General features: G+C 41.7%; 1 protein-coding gene across 2 annotated transcripts in view; it reads left to right on the top strand.

The window, feature by feature from the left end:
• The first annotated feature begins 1062 nt into the window (after positions 1 to 1062).
• USP3 (ubiquitin specific peptidase 3) overlaps positions 1063 to 23514 on the top strand; it is a 40373-nt gene continuing 17921 nt past the window's right edge. Inside the window, exons 1-3 of one of the 2 annotated variants that reach the window (XM_058033281.1) lie at positions 1063 to 1231; positions 17359 to 17419; positions 19167 to 19298. In XM_058033281.1, the coding sequence (XP_057889264.1) occupies positions 1141 to 1231; positions 17359 to 17419; positions 19167 to 19298 (284 nt within the window). In that variant the 5' untranslated portion in view covers positions 1063 to 1140. Of the gene's footprint in view, positions 1232 to 1667; positions 1687 to 17358; positions 17420 to 19166; positions 19299 to 23514 lie in introns of those variants that run through there. The other variant, XM_058033282.1, reaches the window with a different exon arrangement.

Here is a 23514-nt window from a genome sequence, read left to right as displayed (position 1 = left end):
AGCCTCAGGGCGTGCATCTTACAGATCAGAAAACTGGAGGACAGGCTGGACAGGAGCTGGCGGTCAGTGCATGCAGCCCAGAGAGCCAGCCTGGGCTGCAGGGAGAGGGGGTCCTGCCCATCAGCGAGAGCCCACCTGCAGGGCTGCCCCTGCTCAGGAAGGACGGGGAGCGGCTGGAGCGAGGCCGGAGGAGGCCTCCGAGCTGACCACAGGGGTGGAGCAGCCCTGCTGTGAGGAAAGGCCGAGAGAATTTCGGGGATTGCTCAGCCAGAAGACAATATTCAGGGTCACTTGACTCTGGCCTTCCAGCACCTGAAGGGAACCTACAGGAAAGATGGGGCATGAGCATGAAGTGATAGAGGACAAGTGGGAACGGGTTCGGATTGGAAGAGAGCAGGTTTAGATTAGCTATTATAATGTTCTTCACTGTGAGGGTGGTGAAGCACAGGTTGCTCGGAGAAGCTGTGGATGCCCCATCCCTCGAAGTGTTCAAGGCCAGGTTCGATGGGGCCTGGAGCAATCTGTTCCAGTGGAAGGGGTTGGAAGGGGATGCTCTTCAAGATCCTTCCACCCCTCAGCCCTGCCCGGGCTCCGCAGGCCGCTGTGCGCCGGGCCGAGCCATCTGTTCCAGTGGAAGGGGTTGGAAGGGGATGCTCTTCAAGGTCCTTCCACCCCTCAGCTCCCGGCTCCGCAGGCCGCTGTGTGCCGGGCCAGGCAATCTGTTCCAGTGGAAGGGGTTGGAAGGGGATGCTCTTCAAGGTCCTTCCACCCCTCAGCTCCCGGCTCCGCAGGCCGCTGTGTGCCGGGCCGAGCCGGGCCGGGCCATCTGTTCCAGTGGAAGGGGTTGGAAGGGGATGCTCTTCAAGGTCCTTGCACCCCTCAGCCCTGCCCGGGCTCCGCAGGCCGCTGTGCGCCGGGCCGGGCCTGGCCGCTGCCCTGGGGCGGCCGGCTGCCTGCAAAGCCCGGCGGGTGGGGAGCGGCGCGGAGCGGACGGGAGAGAGGGCGGCTGCCCGCAAAGCCCGGCCCGGCCGCGCGCGGCGCGGAGCGGGAGGCCGTCCTTAAGATGGCTGTTGTGCGCGGGACGCCGCCGCTGTAGCGCCGCGAGGAGCTGCCCGCCCGCCCCGCTCCGCCGCGCCCGCCATGGAGTGCCCGCACCTCGGCTCCAGCGTCTGCATCGCGCCCGACTCGGCCAAGTTCCCGCAGGGCTCGCCCTCCTCCTGGTGCTGTAGCGGTGAGTGCGGCCTGCGCTGCGCGGCCCTGCCGGCCCGAGGTGGCCCGGCCGTTCCTTTGTCCTCGCTGCCCGGCGGCGGGAGGGCGCCCCGCGGGCGGGGGAGGGCTCGGGGGCGCGGGGGAGGGCGGCAGCCCCGGCCCCCACCCGGCGGGGCCGCCCCGCGGGACCCTCTGAAGGGGGCTGCGCCTTCCAGCCGCCGCTGCGCCCGCGGGGGAGCCGCGTGTCGAGGCAGGAGCGGGGGCTGCTCTCCGGCCCCCGGCCCTGCCCCGGGCTACCAGCGCGGTACCGTCCGGCCCGGAGTGGGCAGCGGACTTTGTCCCGCCGGGACCAATGTCGGACACCGCGGAGCTCTGCGGGGCCGCGCTCCGCGCTCCTTTTGTCTGCCGGAGGAGCTGCGTGCTCGGTTCTGTCCCGGGACCGCGGCTGAGGGGAGAGGAGCCGCTGGCAACTGCAGGGTCAGTGTGTTCTTCAAATTGGTCTGAGATTACTTTCCTTTTTTTGATTTTTTTTTCTTTTTTTTTTTTTTTTTTTTTTAATACACGTTTTTGGAATGACTTTAGACAGTGTAGTTTTAGTAAGACTGTTGCGGCTTAAGGCCTTAAGGCGTCGCTTGGGACCCCCCTTCAGGCCCAGGAACATCTCAGTGAAGGTGAAGGTCTGTGGGGTTTGGGAGTCATGCTCACCTGCCTATGAGTCGGCAGGAGTGAAGAGGTCGGGTTTTTTTTTATTTTGCTCATTGATTTAATAATGCAAATAATCCTGTCATCACTACTGTCCCTCACATGATCTTGTTTGTTCAGAGGCATTCCCTTTGAACGTGCCGTGCGCCAGGTGTTTTACACTTGGCTTTCTCCGCAGATGAGCCCCGATGTTTGCTGTCGCTGTTTGCTCGCTGTAGCTGTGTTCAGTTGTGCTCCGTGCGAAAGCGGACACGGCTCTGTCGCTTCCAGTGGGAAGTAGGCCCTGCCCAGAGTAGCGGCGGGACTTGTGCCTGTGGGCACTGGAGAGAAAGAGAGAAATGCTCCTTTGGGAATGACCGACCAGGGAGCACTGAAGGGCTGGGTGTATTTTAAGGTGTTCCTTTTTTTTTTTAAAGGAAAGATGGTTTTCCTTTGTCTCGTAGTGTCAGGGCCTTGGTGTGGGAAGGCTGCTGCTTACTTAACTTGTTCCTGATTGCAGTTTCCGGGAGCCAAGGTGTGGTAGTGTTTCTGCTTCCTTTTGCAAAACCAGTTATTTTTCTCTGTAATGCTTTTGGTTTAGAGAACGTACACTTTACAGTGGAGTCATGTGGAGAAATGGTTAGGAGGAAAGGAGGAGTACAGGAAAAATTGTTGTCCCTAATGTTTTTTTTTTTATAAAAACAAACAAATTATTGACAAGAAGTTTAACTCTGTAAGTTATCTTCAGAATATCACGGGTAAGCAATGTTGTCAACGAGAAGTATATGGCAGTAGGGAACCACCCTTCAGAGAACTTTGATAAAAGTACCAAAAGTAAAAAGATATTCAGAGGTATTAATATAACTTCATAGCTTAAAATAATAGCCAGTTTATGGATACCCTCCTATGCATTCTGCTTCTCAGCAAAGAAGTTCAGCACTTAGAACAAATTTTTCTTTGTTGTTCGGAGGAGTTTCTCCCAAACCAGCACTTACAGGGAGAGCCAACTGCGGGGCAATCACCAGAGTTATTTTACAGCACTGAGGCAGGAGGAAGGTGTGAGGGCTTTTTGGGAACTGAATAATGATGGCACCACATCTAAGGGAGTTTTTTGTTTGTAATGCTTTTTAAGAAAATAAAGATAAATCACACAGTAATCGCGTAGATAGCTGTAGAAGTCTTAACAATGGCTAGAGGAAAAAGCTAAGCGCGATGTATTTAGAGCAGTCCAGTGAAAAAACAGCAGGCTCTTGTTACTTTAAAGCAAATGAAATTGTGGGGTTTTTAAAAATACCTCTTGTATTTCTACTAGTATACTAAAGCTGTAGTGCCTCAGTTCTCAGTTCCAGCTAGCAGTATGTGATTATTGCTACATTAACTGCTTAATGGTATGTAGAGTGCTGTCTTCTTGTTTGTACTCGTTTTGGTGACTTTTATTTTTTTTAAAGATATGTAATACTGGTTTATGTCAAGTCACACTAGATACTATGTCTTATTTGATGGAACGTTGTAATATAAAATTAAACAGTCAATGCTGCATGTAAATGAATACCTTGTCAAAATTTAATGCATTTGCTATCACTTTTGATGCTGTTTTCTAAGATTGTGTTGTTTTAGTTCTGTTTGGTGGTGGTAGTGTCCCAGTTGTAGAAAAATATTTGGAAGGCAGTTTTCTGCAGTCTGTAATTACAGAGCATCTCTCATCAAGTATGCTGTCTTAAACTAACTCAGAACTTGTCAGTCCTGTTCGTAATTGTTGCTGACCTTCCCAGAAAAGGATAGTGATCCAGGAAACTTTCTGGCAGCTACCTGATGTGGCAGTGATAGCAAAATGTTGCAGAATAGGTTGGAGAGTGAGTTTTAGTTCAGACTGCCAGTGGCTATTTTTGTCATTATCTGAGGTTCTAGAGATTTGTGGAGCTGTAGCTGCCATGCTGAGTGATGTACACTGGTCAAGTATCTTTTCCTTGTCTCTCCCCAAAAACTCTTGATTGCTACAATAACTTCACAAGGTAATATGGAGGCACTTTTAAATATTGTTACTTGATCTTGAATATTGTGTCACTGTGTAGTGGAGGAGTGCTGCATTTGGTGCTGGTGTTTGGCAGCCAGCCTTGCTGAAGGCAGCAAGTCAGGAGTGTGTGCAGCCTGAGCTGCTCTCCAATGGCCTAAATAAGTTTCCCTTGAAAGCTTCCTGCCAGAGCTGTTTTAGGCCTTGTGATGAAGGAAGATTCTCAAAAAAGCACTGGGAGGAAGCATTGCCAGCAAGGGTGTGATCCAAATATCAACGGGTTTGCTCTCAGTTAATAAGCAATGCGTATGTTCATTTTTAAGTGTCTCTGCTTTCTGTTCTGCTCCTGTTAGGTAGTTTGGAAATCAGAGAGTTTAGGGCCCCCCCATTCAGAGAGTGGTGTGCTTTCCCCTGGGTGTTTAATCCTGTCAGGCCTGCTGTGTACAGGAAGCAGTGCAGAAAGCAGCAAAGCAGTATTTGCTTTGAGAAGCTTCAGAATTATCAAAAGAGAGTGCAGAATGTTTTTTGTTGGGCTTTTTTTTTTTTTTTTTTTTTTTCCTGCAGATCTACAGGCAGGTTGTTGTTGTAATCGGGCATTTAGGAGGAGATATATATGCAAAGTAGAAATGTATAGAAACTGGAAATGGCTTTGAATCAGTGCTGTCATGTGAAATAATGTGGGCAGATATCTGGTAATCCCAACTGGAGTGCAGTTTTTCCATGCACTTTAATGTCTGAAAGTTGTGCTGAAGTTGGAGGCAGAGTAGCTGGAGGCACTGGTGGTTCTGTGTCAGACTGAAGCTGTTGCATTTGTACCGTGTGCCACACCTTCTGCACTGTTGTGCAAATCATGTAATTATGAAAAGTACTCTGGAACAGCTCAGATGTGGTATTTCTCAACAGCTTTTATGGACTCATCAAACCACAGGGAGCCCTGCCCCGCCTAAGTGAGATTGCAATCTTGTAAGCACACCTGCGGAAGTCTGGAGCAGTTTTCCAACTTTTTTCCGTGTGGTTGAGGATTCATTGTTCTCACTGGGCTCATTGGTTGTTCAGTGTAGAAGTTGAAGTTCCATCTTTAGAAAAACAACTGTGGACTGATAGGATTGCACCTGCTGAAGTAGAGATTCTGTGATTTTGGGTTTTTTTTTAAGGGGTATTGCACTTGTGAAGCATGCTTATCACTGTCAGTTGAATGCTTTTTTCCCCCGTTAAAGAACACAATTTTGTTGAGTATTGAAGAGCAGTTCTGGCTGTAGACTGGTGTTTCCTGCAAAAGCTGAATATATGTGCTGAATATATGGCATCAGTTTTTTGCATTCTGATTTCTGTTGCATAAGAGCTGTAATTGCACCAATGGTCAGAAACATACGTTGTGGGATTTGGAAATGACACAGGGAATAAGAAAGCCAGCATGAGCAGGCTTTTTGAGGCCTCACGAACAGTGATTATGCTGAGTTAATGACTTTCTTTGTGTGTCTTTTAAGTTACTAAAATATTTGTTGAATTCAGTTTGTTCAGAATAGCCCCAGATATCCCTGAGTGCTTGTTTAGATTTGAGATCAAATGTTTTGGGCTGAGCAGAGCTTTTAAGAATATCACTGCACTGGATCAGGCTGCTTTTGATGGTTTTTTTTGTTTGCTGCTTCCCTGCCCACCCCCATTAGATTTGGTTTTCTCAGTTAAATTAGTCTCACTGTTCTGCTTTCACTGGGGTGGATAATGCCATTCTGCCACACTGTGATTTTTGGCTTTGGACCATTGCAGTCAGTGCCAAAACAAGTGTAGTATAAAAGCACAGGTACAGACTTTACCCTCTTGGCTTTCATTTCCATCCCAGCTGCTTCTTAGTGTTGCTTCTCCATTTCCATAAGTAATTCTGTCTCTGTCTGCTTTTCCGGTTTTATTACTAGAGGTCCTGATTTCTTCTGTCTTTTCATTATTACTGTAATATAGGAGGAGGGAAGACTTGCTGAAACTGGAGAGGGCTAGGTAGGACCTTATTCCTAAGAAAACTTCAGTTCTCTGCGTGCAAACTCAGGGTGAGATCATGGACAGTGTGTGGACCTAATGGTCTGTATTGTGTGTGTGAGGATTATTTGTCACCCTATATCTGGAAAATAATTTGGGCCTGGAAATTACCAGATTTATTCTGAAATTTAAATAACAAAGTAAATATATTTTTTAAATTACCCCTTTTAATTTAGTAATTTCAATTTCAAAGTTGGGTACTCTTGCACCTTTTCGTTTCTCTGGGCTGCTTCTATGCAGGAAAGCTTGTAACACTATAGGTTGTAATATCTCCTTAGATTCATTCCCTGATTGTTGTTTTAAGTTAGCTTGTTAGATTTATGTTCTTTCAGACTCAGACTTGTTTTCTTTAAAATTGTTTTGTTTTTTTTTTTTTGTTTTGTTTTTTTCCCCTGTTTGAATTGGTTACTGATGTGTGAACTGATGTGTGTTTGAATTGTTTACTGATGTGTGAAATGACCATGGGGTGAGCAGCTACCCTGGCCTGTGAGGTAGAGCACACTGCTTTGGAACCAGTTCTGTTAGAAGATACACATTTATTGAGATAGGATAAAAGTCTTCATTTTGGTCTCAAGTTAGATGGAAATTTTCTTCTAATTGCAAAAAAGAAGCGAGTCTTTCAGATGCTTAGTATCTTTTACAAGTCAGTAAATTTAAATTGGTGGTGATTAATATTTTCTAGATTTTCTTTTGAAAATTGTGTTTATGTTCTACACAACAGTCATAATCTATCACAGAATTTGAGCATTAGATTGGGAAAGAGGTGCTTCAGAGTAAAGAAGTAGACGTTTAATACGTTGCCTTTGAGAAATTAAATCTAATGTTCATGATGATTTTGAAGATCAACTTTGAAGGGCAAATTTTACTGACTGTTGTAAGGATCCAGTGCTTTGAAATGGCTCTTCAAAGTGTCTGACATTGTGGAGGCAGGATGAGACACTCATGTGTGCATGGCAGACTCTTGATTTTCCTCAGATTAGGGTAAATCTCATTACAGCTGGTTTCAGTGTAGGCAGGATGATTTTCACACGCCTTTCCCAGGCTCTTCAGGGTGTGCAGGTGTTTAACAACATCAGTGCATTATGCTTTGTTTGTCTGATGGTGTCAGGGTGCTGAGGCTGGCACACTTAGACTCGCTAAGTTTGGGGGTTTTTGTCACGTGTGTCTGAGGTTGACAGAGTAAAAGTTTCAGAGCCAGTGTTTGGAATGAAGTTAAGCTTTGAGCCATTTCTTATTCGATCAGTAACACTCACTTCATTTAGTACCTTGTTCATGCTTTGCTTTCTGTTATAACTAACATTCCTTACCTAGGTAAAAAGTGATTAAAAGCCATTAATTAAAATACTCCATGAAGGTTAGAAAGTGCAGTTTTATAAAAAATTTGGATCTGAAAACTAGTTAAGGCTGTTCTGATTTATACTTCAATATTGTTGGAGGAAACAGATTTTATTGTAGAGTGAATTGGAATTGCTTTATGGTGCCCTTGTTATGGGAGTAGTGTAAGATTTTGTCCTTAAAAGTTATTTTCCTCGGTTATAAGAGGATGTGTTAAATGGTACTTGACATGATGAGGACACTTGGCAGTGTACTCATCTCACTTTGCAGTCTTACCTGGTATGTCAAAGCAATCCTCTGGGGTACCCCCTTCAGAATATCTTGCATCATTTTGGATCTTGTAGTTTGAGATTTCTGTGGCAGATTTAATTACCCAGGTGAATCTAATCCCAGTTCCCCCAGGCAGCCTGGCAGAAAAGGTGGTGGTGGTGGTGGTTCTGGAAGTTGGCCCGTCCCGTGGTGCAAGCAGACAGCTTTCTGCCTGGGAAGCAAGGTGATACCCTCAGGTGAGATGGGGGTTGAAGGTCCTTATCAATATCAAACAGGGAAGTTCTGATTTTCAAGGTAATTCATAGGTGGGAGTATGAGCATCTGCTTATCTGTGTCAAAATAGGTGTCTTTTCTGTGAGAAACAAAGGTCAGTCTTTAAAATTTTTAAAAGTTTAATAAGGGATGAAAGGGATAGTACCCAGTGCTGGGGTGTGTGACAAACTGCTAGAAGCACACCATTAGCTGTAACAACTCTTGCTATGTAATTTCTCATTGCATTGGTCCAATGTGTATTAACGAATATTATGTATGTTCAAACATTCCTTTGAGTTTACATGTTCCAAGAATTCTTTATCAAGTTTGACCCTTGACCTCAGCTTCTTAGAGTACGTGCCAAAATGCAGGTGGGATTTTGAGAATCTTGTATTTTATTTCTTCACAAGGCCCCCTGGTCTGTGGTTTGACAGTTGCTGTTAGCTGAAGGGGCTGTGGTATATTCTTCCTTGTGCTTTGGGTGTTATTTGTCTGCTTTTTTTCCAGTGTTATCGTACAGATGTTATAGCTATTTTTACAAGTACTTTCAATCAACATTAGCTATTTCACTGTTGGCAGTCACCTACAAAAACAAAGGCATTAGTTATTATTTTACAACTACAATTACTTCTGCAAAAGTGAGTTATAATACACAGTACATAGCCTCTATTTTAATATTTTGAAAAAGCCTAAACTGTAATGTATATATTCATTATGCTAAGATATACAATTTACACAGAGATTAGGGTATTAACCATTAAAGGCCGACAAATTATACTATATCAAAAGAGACTACAAACTGTACATATTAAAATAATTTACAAAAGCTAATAATAGTGAAAGACAATAACTACATAGTTATTTATAACATTTTCACACAATAACCTTGACCTTTTTAATTTTTTGAGGGTTTTACCCTTCAGTTCATGTTTTAGTTTGGAAATGTTTTCGTTCACCATGCATTTCTTCTTTTTTTGTTTTTGGGGGTCACAGAGATGGTTTAATGTATCTTTTGCTGGTATCGGGGAAGTAGGATTATAATAGTGGCAACTACAAAGAGATTATTACTAGACTAGATTATAAAAAGAAAGCAAGAAAACTTCTTTCTGACTTTCCCCTGTTTTCCTTTCTATTCCCAGCTTGCATATTTTGACCTGCTATTAATTGCTGACTTACTCAAAATGACATTACGCTGTTGGCTTTGCTGTGTTTTTTCTGGCTGCTGTCTGAAAATGAGCATTTGTGTCTTGCTCTAACATAAAGATAAAAGCATTCAATTTTAAAATATATGTACTTAAGTTTGTATGCTAATTAATTATCAAAGTAGCCGAACAACTAAAAAATGTTTTTAGAGTGTAAAAGAGAAATAGAGGCAATAATTTAAAAAAAAAATGCTTTTGGCTTTGCCTGTTCATTAAGATCAGACTGCCCCTATTGTTTTCGTTCTGTCAGCCTGTGATTCCGTACCTTGCACTGTGCTTTCGGGTAGGGTGTGATTTTGGTGGTACGAGCAGGAAGATCGCTGCTGACACGGCTGCGTTGTCCTGGGCACGCAGCGCGATGAAATTCCCGGCAGAGATGGCGCTGCTGTGGGCTGGGAGCCGAATGTCCGTGCGCGGCCGCAGCGCCGATCCCGCCTCTCCCTCTGTCCCTACCCCGAGCAGCGAGCTCGGGCTGTCCCATCCTGTGAGAGTTCTTCCTATCGCCTGGTAACAGGCGGGGTCTCTGTAGCGCTCCTGGGAGCGGCCTGGCTTTGGTCAGCCGCTTCCCGGGGACCCTGTGCCCCTGCCTCGAGGAGCTTTCCCGGCCTCCTGCCCGCTCTCCCGTCGCTGCACCGAGAGTGCCGGCAAACAGAACGCCCGCGTTTTTGTAACATCCCCGTTTCTCTGTGTGCAGTTCGGGTTGCATAATCTGAATGCCGAGCTGGAGGCAGCGTGGTTGAGTGTGGGGAAGGGAATTTCAGGCCGATGAAGCTGATCACCTTGCTCTCTGATATTCTGCAGCATTAGGAGTGTGCTGGGCACTTCAGTGACCTCCCTATTGTGTGAAAAGTTCTGCACCTACTCCTGCTGTATATTCTCACACAGGTGTTTAGTGTATCTAAATTGTGTATGGTTTTCCACTGTAAATGGGAATGGTTCACTGTAACCATGTGAAATTTCTTCTATGAGACTGAGCAATGCTTTTATTTAGCACAAGGAGGAGGAACATACATGTACAGGTATGCAGGAGCACGAATAATAGTTCACAAACTATCACTAAATGACTTATCTTCTTACTAGAAACCTGATCTTTTGGATTTTAGCTGAAAGATAAAGATGGGGAAGTAACTTGAGGTTTTTTCCCATAGCTGCAAGTGAGGGTTGTTTGTTTCTTTCTTTGTTTAAATGTTCTTTGGATTTTAATTTGAATCCTCTTATATTTGAATGTGATTTGAGTGAATCAGGCTAGGACTTGATACTCTTGAGACTTTTCTTCATTGTGAAAGAAGTTTTAACATTTTTATATGTTTAGTAATGCTTACTAGGAGACTTGCTCCCTTGCTTTGATAAAAATGTAATTGAAATTTCCTTAATATTTTCTTAATTTTTAGTTTAGTTAAATGTGTGTTAGCTCAATTTAAAACAAAACATTTTAAGTAGTATAATGGAAAACTTTTTCCCCTTCTGTCTGATTTCATTTTGGCTAGAATGCTGTTTTCCTAAAATATGCAGTAAAGATGTCTTACAAATGAAAGTTATGCAACATATTGTTAAATAGATTTTTTTTTGGTAACAGTTAAGAGCTTACAGCAAATTTAGTGCATGTATGAGCTTCTTTTAATAAGGCAGAGGGAAGGAGAGAAAGAAAAATTTCTTGAAATTAAGTTTGAAAACAAATGGGAGTGTTCTTTAAAACCTGGGCAGTAAAACCAGCTGGCTTCTAAGTGTAGAACATGTCACTGGTTTTCAAAGCCTGTAATGTTCCTTTTTCCTGCATTCTTTGTTTAGAATGGGACTTTTGTCTGCTCAGAGGTTAAAAAGATACTCTTGCAACATTTACTTCCTTTTCCAGTCACCTGACTTTCATTGCAGTTATTCACCTGGAATTTACTGGCCTTCTTAAATATGGAGCTGATGCTTTTCCCAAATGCCTTTACACTTTAAACATTCCCCACCCAAACAAAAAAACCCCACAGTCAACAACCATGCACATTTAACTCTGTATTTAACTTTGAGGAACCTATTTATAGATTATAAGATAGCATTAGTAATCTTTCTGCACCTCTGGATATGTTAAGGCCTACTCTGTCTTTTCGGTACTTTTGATTCCTCTTGTATGTAAACACACAGTAAGGTCAGATAATAATAAAGCTTGTGTGTACACTTGAAGGAACTGCCTTTTTAAATACACAAATGATTGTCAGAAGCTGGGAACCTGATCAGTTGTGTTGGTATATTTGTGCTTAGTAGTAAGGAACTTACATTGCCTGTTAGGCATTTTTCATGCTGCTGGTAAAAATGCTAATGTACCTTGGAGGATACCTGTATTCTTTAGGGTTCTTTGTTTCTGGCAAGAAGGTGTTTTTTACAATGCCAGAGTGTCTGATTCTGGACGTATCCACAGTCTTGGCTGACGTTCTGTGATGAGGAAGACTTGTAATTTTTACCTTGATGCTGTTTATTGTATGTGCTGGTTTATAAGTGAGTTTGTACGCCAGGAGGAAAGAGTGCACGTGACTCTGGGATGTTGGGATTTGGTCCATTCATCTTGGTGGAAAATCCTTGGTTCCAGTCTCAGTTTTAACAACTGAGTGTTTTGTGTGGTGGATTTTGAATGTAGAGTGCATAAATATTCCTTGCTGTAGAGCCTGCAGCCTGGGTGAAAGCTGTAAATGCTGGGCTGGGTGAAAGTTTCACTCAGTCTCTTGCTTTGTCTCACTGTTCCCCAAAAGAAGTATTTACTCATGGGAAGGAGTTGGCAGCCCTACCTCAGCATTTACAAGTTGTCTGTAAAGGTCTTTCAAGGATAGGAGGTACATGCATTAAACTTGGGATGCTCACATCTTGGATGAAAGGGCATTTTGTGGAGAAAACTCCTCTGCTGATTTATTCAGTCTTTGAAGAAACTTGTGCCTGCATCCAGAGGGAGTTCCCGAGCAGTGAATTCCAGCATGGGCAGAACCTTTCTGCATGTAAGCCCAGAGGAGGGACCACATCCAAGGCGTTTGTCTCCTTGATGTTTCTCACAGGTTAGTAACTCGAGTGATTCCTTACCTGGAACATGAGCTTTCCTGGATGACTCTCAAACACCTGCTGCCTGCTGTATATTTCATATGGGAAGTTCTAGGTGCTGCTTTGGCAAATCACCTTACAAATTTTGTGTAGAGTGATGGCTTTTGGGATGTCTTCCCCTTGCTGCAGTTAAAATAATTTAAAGGATTAAGGTGTATGGGCTAGTAGGCTCAGTTCTGATCTATGCTGGTAAAATTATTTTGGTAAATGATTCAATCTCTTGTTCTCATCTGTAAAATGGAAATGGGTTTTCTGAAAAATGCTTTGACTGAAAATCATTGCATTTGAAATGCTGTTACTAAAGGGGGTTTTGTAAATTTGGTTAAATACTTGTACAGAATTTTCTGTCACCAGGATTTTTCCTTGCAAATTTCTCCCACCTTTACTTGCAGATTCCTGGAAAAGGTAGCTTTCAGTCTGATTCCTTAGGCCTGATGTGTCACAGCAGAAGGTTCATGTTCTACAAGGAAGGGGTTTCTCATGTTGGTGTGTGGATTGTTGATGGTTTTTTCTTCGGATGTTGCTGGTAGTGCAGACTGCCCAGCTCTCTTCTGCTGCAAAAATGGGAGTCCCATTGCTAAATCATAATTAAACAGGACACTGAGAGATTTTTAAGGCAAAATTAAGGTAAAGGTATGGGAAAGGAAAAGCAGTCCTTCTCTTGTAACAGTATTATTGTGGGGTTTTTGCATAGGCTCGTGTGCCACATGGCACAGCATGCTGTACTTGTGTAGCATGGGTATGTGTTTGTCACCAAGTGCTTGTGCTTGTGGGATTATTTCCTCAGCACAGTGTCAGTGTACCACTGATGCCACAAGTTTGTAAATATTGTTCCTTCTTCCTGAGTGGAGCAACAGTGGGGGTTTTTTATTCAGTTTAGCTTGTTTTGGTATAGCTGACCCATTGTGTGAATATAAAGTGAACTGACTGGAGGTCAGTTAGTCCAGAGATGTTTCTGTGCAGGTCACTGTGTTATTGAGGTCTGTAATTGGGCCAGTAACATGGGAATGCTGCTGCAGCTCTTTCTGAGAGCTGAGCCCAGGTTGGCAAAGGCTGTCTGGTAAAGGCTGTGGAGACTATTGCAAATAGTTTAGTGACCCTAATCTTGTTTTTAGTCAATGTGCTTTTAACAGAAGAACTAAAGCATTTCTCTTAATGTGCTGATGCCTGGTGACCTTTTCTTTAGTGCAGCAGTGAGGGGCTGTTTTAAACCCTGGCTGTGAGCACAGCTCTGTAGCAGCCCTGGCCCGGGGTCACTCACGCTGTGTTCATCCATGGCTGTGCTGCTGCCGGATCTCTGGCGGACGCTGCATCTTGCAGGTTTCTGAACTTGGCTGCTTTACAGAAACTGCTTCCTGTGTGTCTCTTCCTTTTCCTGCTGCTTTTTTCTATTACCAGTTTTACAGCTATGCAGTGTGCTGTTTAAACAAACCCATTCATTCCACAGGTCTGTTGTATATTTTTACATAGCTGTAACTTTCCTTCAGTGACAGTCTGCATCTTTGCTGTGTAAGAAATGCAGTGTTTGCCAGGAGCAGTCATGCTTCACGCAAGTGTGCTTGGAGTCAGTTTTCAATAAAGAAAAAACCCTCAAGCACGAAAAGTACATATTTGCATAATAATGGGGGTAGGATGGAGTGGGGACCCTGTGGTGACAGAACACCAAATTGATTAGCCTTATCCTGCTCATTCTATTTGGCATAACTCAGTGAACCTTACCTGGGTGATTTGCAAAAAGTGCAAGCTGCACGGATGTCTGAGTGTTCTCTAAGTTATGGATGAGTCTTTACTCTCCTGAGGATGGATTAATAATTCCTCTTGGTTTAGAGAGGGCTTTGCAGACCATGTAACACATCAGTATTCAGGTTTTACTCAGAGAAATCATTCTGTAAAAGAATTCTTCCTATTACATGATAAAAAATTGTGTTTCTGAGTTTCTGAATTAAGATGATTCTGATGTAAGGTGGCAAATAGCCTCAGTTAAGATTGTGGCGTTGCAGCTTTGCTTTCCCTTTTCTTTTGACGCGTTAGTGTCGTCTTTGCCTGACCACTTGAATTTATTCTAAAAATACAGCAATTTGAGGCAGCTGTTAACTGTTTCAGTAGCCAAACTTTTGTCCAAGCTGAGAAAGCAGCCTTGGTCTGTATACCACTAAATAAGACAGATCATTTTTTTAATGGGGTTACAGTGTGTGAACATAACTTTAATCCAAAGTAAGGGAGGCTAATGTAATGCTCCCCTCTCTTTTTTAAATAGTGCTTAAAGAAAAACAAATCAAACCTCCAAATCACAATTGGAAAACTGATTATGGAGCTAATATATCAGTACCTATACGAATGAAACTTGTTCCTTATGATTTAGTGTGTGTGACCTGAAAGTCCAGAACACCCAAATCTGTTTTAGGGATCATCTTCCAGGGCTGTGTAATGTTCTTCAAATTGAAAAGGGATTTGCTGTGGATCACTCTCTCTCACTTCTGGCCTACTTTGAAGCTTACTGTATTCATGTCAGTACCCCATCTGAAAGGAATAATGTGCAGTGTCTTTATACATGAAGCCAAACTGTCTACCTCTAGTTTAGATTATGAGTAGTTCTGGACAGTGACTGTGATTTTGCTGTGCATTCCATGGTGCCTGTTTGATAAAGTCCTAAGTAATGCCTGAAACTTCCAGTCTAATTTAATTTATGAAGTAGGAGGATGATAACTGCTTCAGGATCTGAACTGAGGAATGCCTGGAGAGCCAGGCTTCAATGCAGTTATCTGCTGAGCCAGCCTCAGAGAAATACAGAATGCAATCTCCAGCAATGTCTTAAAAAAAATCAGTTGTGTAATTCTCTGAGAACAGAGCAATTGGAGGTCACAGATTTAACTCTGGATTCTGTGTTTAATCTTAGTGGGAGTCACTTCCATGTGGTGTGAGTTCATTGTGGGTGGAGATGTTTGTGCAGAAGATAAACTACACATTTCTGATGTGATGCAATTGGGGCAAAGTTCTTCCTAAAAGTTAAAATAAACAAATGAACCATCTTTTCCTATTCCCTGATAGGAAAGATGGAAAATTTTAGTGTATGTGATTTTTTTGGTATTGTGCAGAGGTCGGACTTGTTTGCTGGCTTTGTTCAGAACACTTAAACCTGCAGAATGAGCACTTCTCCAGTATAATTTAACACTTGACAAACAAGCAGTACAGGTATTTAAAGTACCTGAATGTGAAATTGTAATTGTCTGGTAGGGGTGGAAAGTAGGAGTAATAGTTTCCATCATAATGCTTTGACCTACTGGTTGAGAACCAGTTCCATGCATAGATGATAGCATAGTGAAAGCAAACATGTTATTTCACAGTGGGAAATTTCTGCTAGGATTTTAATCCTAGGATGACCTTTTTTGTGTTCCTGGCATGGAAAGTGTAAAGTAATGCTTCCTTCAAACAGCACTTAAACACAGATTAAGTGCATGAATGGTTTTGGCTTCTTTTTCTTTCCTTCTGGTTAATATTTTACATTGCTGTTTGTAAATTCAAGCAAATAATATTGGATCAGAGTAGACCAGTGGTTCCTTTAGCCCATTTTTAATTGGTCATAGCTGTTTTTAAGATCTTCCCTTTCTCTTCTGTTTGCCAGTGTTAAATTTTGGGTTTCTTGGTAATGTTTTGGTTGAATTAGACAAACTTCTTCCATGTTCCTGAGTTGAAATGTAAATCAAAGCAGCTCTACCTGGCTGCCCTCTCTCTACTGCAAGATGACCATCACAGCTGTGGGAATAAGCAGCTTTAGAAATAGAAAAATTGGGTTTTGCAGAACCAATGCCAGATAACTGAGACCTGTGAGAAAATCTGTTTCTCCAGTAAAGTATCTGAAGGAAGCAGTTCTGGAGTCTTGAGTAAAGACTTTGAAGAAGTTACTTCATGAAATATTTCTGGAGAATGTGCCTTTCCCCCCACGTAACACTGCAACATTCTCATTTTAAACGTGCCTTGGTTTTTTAGCTTTTGAATTGAAATGCAGCAGCTATTTGTAATAATAAAGTCAAATGCAGAAAAAAGTTGTTTAAAAAGCAGTGTACTCTTTTTTTTCCCCACCCGATTTAAATCAAAAAGGTAAAATCTGGTAGTGGAAAAATGTATTAGCTCTTCTAAATAGCTGAGCTTGCCAGTTCTCTGCTGAATCAAAATTGACCCCTTCCATTAAAAATGAACATTTAATTTGATAAAGAAACCACTTTTCTTAGCTTGGTTTTCTCTGATAGTAAACTGTTAAGATCCCAGACTATGTACCGTGGTTTGTAGCTTGGTGAGCTGTATTTTGGGTTTTGCTACAAGTCCTGCATTAGCCTGCTCAGATGATCCAATCCTGGAGCAGCTTCGGTGCTGCTTCAGTTCTTGTTCTAAGGTGTGACTCCAGAAGGGGAGGGCTGTTCTCACCCTTTCCCACAGTGAATAACAATATAAGTCATTTACATGTACAGCCAGGGTCAGTCCTGTTCTTTGTCTTTCTACCCCCTGGCCTCACAGACCCTCAAGCTCCCAATGCCTTTTCTCTCCTCTGTGACTCTCTTCACTGGCTGTTCCAAGCAGCAGAAATTTATGATGTGTAAAATTTAAGGGTGTGGTATCATACACTTTAGCATTTTGGGGATAATCGAAGTTGTATTTTATTTTTGTTTTCTGGCCTTGTAGCAGTGCACTTAGCATTTTATTTTAATTTTCTCGCAATATTAGTCAGGTATTTGGAAGTGTAATATTATTTTTGTAAATTCTGTGGTAATGGATAGTTGTTCATTTTTTGTGGGTTTTTTTTTTTTTTTTTTTTTTTTGTTTAAGCCCTTTAGCTTAAAATATCCATATTTTAAATTTTCTATATTTAAAATATGACAGCCAAAAACATAGATAATATCTTCTGATGTCCTGAGTAGGTTGTGAAGCACAGCAGTGGTGTTACATTTTAACCTTTCAGCTGCTTGTGCAGGACTGAGGGTGAAGTCATTATGGATAAATTCTGTATCAGCACTGCAGAGTAGGAATTCACATTGTATAAATGGTCTGTATTAGCATGCATTGCCCAGTAATTTATTCTGTGTGCTGCCTTATCAGATTGCCATGCTTCTTGCAAGATCTCCTGTAAAATGGTTTCTTGTAGAACAAGTTTTATGAAACATAAGTGCCATAGCTTTTTATCCTGTGTTCAAAAGAAAAACTTGGAAGGTTTGCCATGTTTTTGTCATTCTGATATTGTGTTTTAAAATCAAGTAGACTTCATTTGTTTGACACTTTTTTTTTTTTTTTAATTTTTTCTAGTGTGCCGGTCAAATAAAAGTCCGTGGGTCTGTCTGACGTGTTCGAGTGTCCATTGTGGAAGGTGGGTACAGTGTTAGTGTGCAAATCTAATCACACCTTTATCTTTCTCCTTTGTTGCTTCACTCTGAGGCAGTTAATTCAAAATTTCTCTGAAATAAACCTTTAACATTGTATGTTTATGCTTAACATGGTTCTTTGCTACTTTAGGAGAGTCCAGAGATTATATTCAAGATATGGGGGTTTTATTTCATTGGGTTTTTAAAGTAAAATGGGCAGCAAAGTTGATTGCTCAGTTCCAAAAGTGTGTGGAGAGCTGATAGTTTAGTGGGTTATTGTAAAGTTCCATTCTGTGGAAGATGTTTCATTTGTGACAAGATGAACACATAAGAGTTGTTGCAAAGCCACAAGTTGGCACAGCTTATTTTGAGAGAAACTGCAACTATTTAGCTGAGACTGAAAATAGCTTAAATGTACTGCAGGGTAGTTTTGGACCTGAAGTTATTGCCATAGCATGTAAGGAGTAGCTGCCATCAGAATTCCTTCTGACTTCACCTTGATGTCTGTATTAGTTGAAGTACACCAAATAAATTGTGAAGGAATTGTATAGTCAATGCTGTAATCTATATGTCAGGATAATTGTAGAAAGTGTGCTGCTCCATAAATGTTTGAGATGCACATATTACTGGAATGCAGTTAGTATTGACATTTAGGCAGTATCTGAGGTGTGAACATGATTTCTTCTCTTGGGTAACATCTGTGCTGGTGTGCTGTTATTCTGGGAAAGCATCATTAAGCATAGTGATTTTGTCTTTTAAAGTGGTTTGAATAAAACTCCAGGTTTTGGTTGTTTGATCTGGGAATCAGTAAGTGCTACAGGTTTAATAATGTGTCCTATTAAGAGTTTTTGACACTGACCCTTGGCAGGAGCTAAGAGAGGGGGAGATACTTCATGGTGTGCAATAAATAATTGGAATATTTTAATTGTTACTAATCTTAAAAAATTACTACTGTCTTCAAATAGCCTTATTTTAATTGTTACTAATCTTAAAAAAATTACTACTGTCTCCAAATAGCCTTTCTTATGTGCAGTTGGTAGATATTGAGTCAATTATTTATGCAGGTTTTTTTGTCTTTCCAAACAGCTCCCATCCTGAGAATGGAAAATAATTGAATGAGAAAATAAAATACACCTTAGGGCTCTTTATTTATTTATTTATTTATTTTTAATTAAAGGTGCCTAATTTCCTGTATATCAAACTTTGAGCATGAAAATGCTCATTGTGTCAGCAAAAGAGCTGCAGGATTTCAGATTTCTTATTCCCTTATGTAACAACAAGCTCCAGAGCCCAAGTTCATGAACTCGATGTCTGTAACATTGAATCGTGCTGCAGAGTGGGAAAGCTGAAAATGGGAGCCAGCTCTCTGTTAAAGGGATCCCAAATACAAGTGCTGGGGGAGAAAAGGTAGAGCTGTAAGAGGAGTGTGTGTGAAGGCAGTACAGAGAACTAAGGGTGCTACAGGTGTGGGAAAAGGGGGTGCAGGATTTTCTCAGTTGTGGAAGTGCATTGATCTGTTAGGAGCACAGATCCTGGGATTTGGTCAAGGAGGTGGAGGGGCCAGTTTGGACCACAGGAGAGAGTAAAGGGGGAAAACATTACAAGATTTGGCCAGTGTTTTCACACAAATGAATTGTCTTTCTAATGCTGTTGTAAATATTGGATGCCTTTTTTATTCCTGTTTTTTTTAATGAAAAAAAATTTTACTAGCTCTTCAGAAGTACAAACATCTTTCTTTTACATTTATTTCAGATATGTGAATGGCCATGCAAAAAAGCATTATGAAGATGCACAGATTCCTATGACCAATCATAAGAAAACAGAAAAACAGGAGAAAGTTCAGCATACTGTGTGTATGGATTGCAGTAGTTACAGTACATACTGGTAAGGGTTTAAACACTGTAATTTGACAACTTTTTATATACTGGAAGGTGAAAACATCAGACACTTGTGCAGTATTATATTACACACATTTTTTAGCATTTCATCTTTAGCTTTCCATCTTTTGCTTTGTCTTTTTGGAACACTCTGCTTTTCCATGTGTATTGCAGCACTGTACAGTTACTGGCTATAACTAAACTCTCACATGTCAGTTGTCTCAAATAGAGAAGAAACCTTCTGAAATAAGTGCTATGGGGTTAGGAGTTGTTCCTTTTTGCTTTGGGGTATGTGGAGACCCAAACCTCTTAATTGCAAAAGCTGTTTGGTTGGTGTTGCTCCTTCCATCAAGCTGGTGAGCCTTTCACATGTCCTTTATTTGTCAGAATTCAGAAGGTAAACTATTACACTAGTTCCTGTCCTAGAGATCTGAATTTGAGTTGTGTTTGTGCCTGTACTTTCTGTGAGTCTGGGAAAGTGGCTGATCCTGTTGGGAAGCAGCATCAAGTCTCTAACAAGAGTAAGGAAAACAATCAGAAATGTTTCTTTAAACAGCACAGTGGCCTGGGCTGATTCCTTCTGTGGGGTTCTTGGTGTGATATGCACTGTTTAGGGAAACTTAATATTGATGCTGCTAATGTTGCATTCCCCATGGTCCTTGTTCCCAGAGGGCAAAGATTGGGAGTCAGTGGAAAGCTCTGCTTTTTGCCTCAGCATCCTCCATCCTCTTTCCCCTTCAGCAGACCTGTTGACAGGTGCTTCCCCATTTGCAGCTGCTCCATGGTTTCCCATGTGTTGTTACTTGTGCAGTATGGCAGAGCAGGATTTGAGCAGTGTAAATCTCAGGGAAATCCCTGTTACAGTCTTGTAAAATTACTGGATAGGTGGCCGCTCTAATGGGTATTTTATTCAAATAGTTGGGTGTCTTTTGGGTAGTTCATTAAGGAAAAAAAGTCTGTTTTATGAAGTAGTTTTATGAGAAATGCTTTTGTAGCAAATATTTTTATCCCCTGCAAGTAAAATCCCAGTTGTGTGATTTCACCTGAAGAAGTGTTGTTCAGAGCAACTAAAAAACTGCTTAGATGGTGGAAGCAGCTGTAGGTATTTAAGCATAGACTAAAGGTTTGAGTAGCTTTGTGATGTAGGGGAATTTTGCGTTGTTTGCATTTTATTTTAATCACTGGCATTTTTATCTGCTCCTGTGTGAATACATGAGAAAACAGACAAGTTTTCCAAGGGGTAAATTTGCACAGGTTACCAGCATTGCTACAGCTATGAGAAGCTGGTTTCACTTTCCCAATCAATGCTGCTAGCAGCTGAGTTCTCTGTTGTGGCTTTTTGTTTTGTTTGAATGATACCCTGTCTTCCAGTCATTCTGAAGGTAATAATCTGTGGAGGAATTTAAGCAGGGTATTTGAAGTCTTTGATTATATCTCCATTATGACAAATAGTGTTCTGAACTTGCTGAGGCTTGGTGAGTTACAGCAGCAAGCCCGAGCACCTGCTGACCTTATCCCAAACCCTGTGTGGGCATTGCAGAATGCCAGCAGCCAGACTGGGGGCTGTGGGATGTGTTACTGACCCCAGCCCTGCACCTGGGGAGCTGTGTGTTTGTGGGAGCACAGAAGGGAAGCAGTTCAGCATGTCATGTCTCTTCTGCTGTACTCGAGGGCTGAGTCATCTGTGGATGAACTGGAACTAATTGTAGCCAGCTTTGCCTTGGGGAGTTCTGTTGTGTAGGTAATTCACCAGCAAATTATAACTCCTGTGCTAATGTGAAGGTGAACAAATTTCAAAAGCAGTTTATCTTTGCTTTCATTTAGGATATTTCAGGTTTTTCCCACATGATAATCAGGGAAAGATACTTGAATTTGTTACTGTGCCCAGTTGAAATGAGCACAGAAGTTTAAAGATGAAACAGAAGGCATCCAGATCAACTTTTCCCCCTTTATTTTGGACAGTACTGTGGAGGCTGCTGCCAGTTAAAGCTAATAGTTGGCTAAATTTGAGACATAATTAGGTATTGTGGGGAGTGAATGGGCTTTCAATAGCTTTGAAAAGCCTATTTGTGAACTGCAGGGTAGACATGAATCCAGTAGGCAGTCCCGAGTTTATGCCATGGTGGTTCTTTTAAGTGAACCTTTATGTAAAGATGAATATTTTATGCTACCAGGGTGGGCTGCCTCAATAATTTGAAAGTCAATAAAATACCATCCTAAGACTTAATTGAATTTTATTTCTACTGTAAAAATAATGTGGATATTTTGATGCAGTGCTGGCTTTTATATTTTTACATGCAGTTCTGTTTACTGCACAAAGTTGAGCATGATGCTCTTACTCCATTTTTATCTTATGGATCCCAGTTTACTGTGTTCCTTGGCTTGCATGATGGTATCAGTGAACGGGCCTGTATGGGCTTTCTGAGAAGGCAGCATTTGATCCTTTGCCTTCCTTTGGCCATGCCATAACCTGTAATGCAGTCTTTGCAGAGGGTTTTGTTCTTTGCTTGCTCAGTCCTCCTATTCAACTGCAAGAATACCCAGTTTTACCATTGGAAAAGTTGAGAGAATTTGTTGATATTTCGTTACGAGAGTACAGCTCTCTTCTTGATTCTTTGGTCGCTTTTGAGACAAAAGGTGCAATACTGAACACTCAGACTAATTATATTTGAGACCTTAACTGCTGAGGGAGTCCTGAATCCCACTTTTTGGAGGTACTCAACCTTTCAGTTAGTTCTAAAGTACTACACACAAAGAGTTTGCAAGAAGTACAGATCTTTTTTGTCTTCAAACTGTCAGAGGGTGCTTTCTCATTCTGTGTTAGGGTTTTTTTTGTGCATGAGAAGTAAAATGATACATGTAAGAGCCCCACTTTCCTGAAAGAGGACTCTTGTAAATTGGTTTTCTCTGTGCTAGTGCACAGACAGTTGGCACTGAAGAAGAAAGGCTCCCCTGTTGATAGTTGATATATTTGCATAATATGTTTCCTGTGTTCATTTAATCCCAGACACAGTTTGCAGGTCAGATTTCTCATCCATTACCCTCCTTGTTACCCCTTAAAGGGACACAGCTGTGTCAGGGGTGTGTGTGTGTATTCCTGGCTGGTGTAAAAATAACCAACTGTCAAGGACTTAGAAAAAATTCTTTTTTAGTCTCTGTGAAGAGGGTTCTCTTTAAAAAACAAACCAGACTTACTGTGCTGGTGCCATGAGCATTGGAAAATGAGGCTGCTTAGTTCTATTATTTTGCATTCTACAATCAGTGAAAATAAGAAGAGTAAAAAGCCTTTTATCCAGACAGTAAAACCTGAGCTCTTTGTTGATTCACATAAGGTGTTGGTATAACTAAGGAAACCTTTTCTTAATTTTTCCTATCCTGTAAATTCTTCAAATCTAGTCAGGGCTTTTAAACACAGCATGAAGTTGTGTCCCTGCTAAGCCCTGTGACAGCAGTGAGCACTCATGTTCCCAGAGCAGTGCATATATTCACTGGCTTAATGCCATTTTAGAAGCAGAGGAGGCTAGGTCTTGGAAGTAGCAGAGGTACTAAAAATAGAGTGTATAGAGGAAAATACTGTGCCAAGCCATATAAGGGACCCTCTGCAAGGTATAGAATTTGTTCAGTGTCGTTGCTGTAGCTACTGTATCCAAAAAAGGTATTTGTTAATTTGCAATAATCCTGAGGATCATAAATTAAGCAGCTGTTTTGAATGGCAGCTTCACATATAGGGTGTAATTTCTCAGCAGTTTACCCTTAAGGTGCGTGGGCTTAGCAAATTTAAGTTACTAAAACATTAACTACTTCTAAATCTGTTTACTTTGTTTATCCAAAATAGTTTGGAGATAATGCTGTTATTCCTAGTAGTAGTGCTGAATCCTCAGTGTTGCAAGAGAGGTTTTTAAAAAATCTGTCTACTAAAAAGAGAAATAGAAGATTGTCTTGATTCTAAGTGAAACTTTAAATTACTTTTCCAGTGTTGGAAGGACCCTGACATTTACTGATGTATTTGCTTTTATTCTTCCGTCTTGGGGCATGTACTGAAGTGGTGTGTAAAAATAAGGTTAATGTAATCTTCAGGGCATGGGAGCAATGAAATTATCTTTCAGCAATAAGTTCTCATTGAAGGTTTCAGTGAGCTTGTACTGCTTCCATCCCCTGTTTTCTCAAGAGTAGCTGCTCCAGCTTTAGTGGCAGTGTGGCTGTGCTGGTGCAGCTGCCCCTGC

The sequence above is a fragment of the Melospiza georgiana genome, chromosome 13 (genome assembly GCF_028018845.1).
Source record: "Melospiza georgiana isolate bMelGeo1 chromosome 13, bMelGeo1.pri, whole genome shotgun sequence".
NCBI classification, from domain to species: domain Eukaryota; kingdom Metazoa; phylum Chordata; class Aves; order Passeriformes; family Passerellidae; genus Melospiza; species Melospiza georgiana.
Note: the sequence above shows the minus strand (reverse complement) of the source record. Positions and strands in the feature narration are given on the sequence as shown.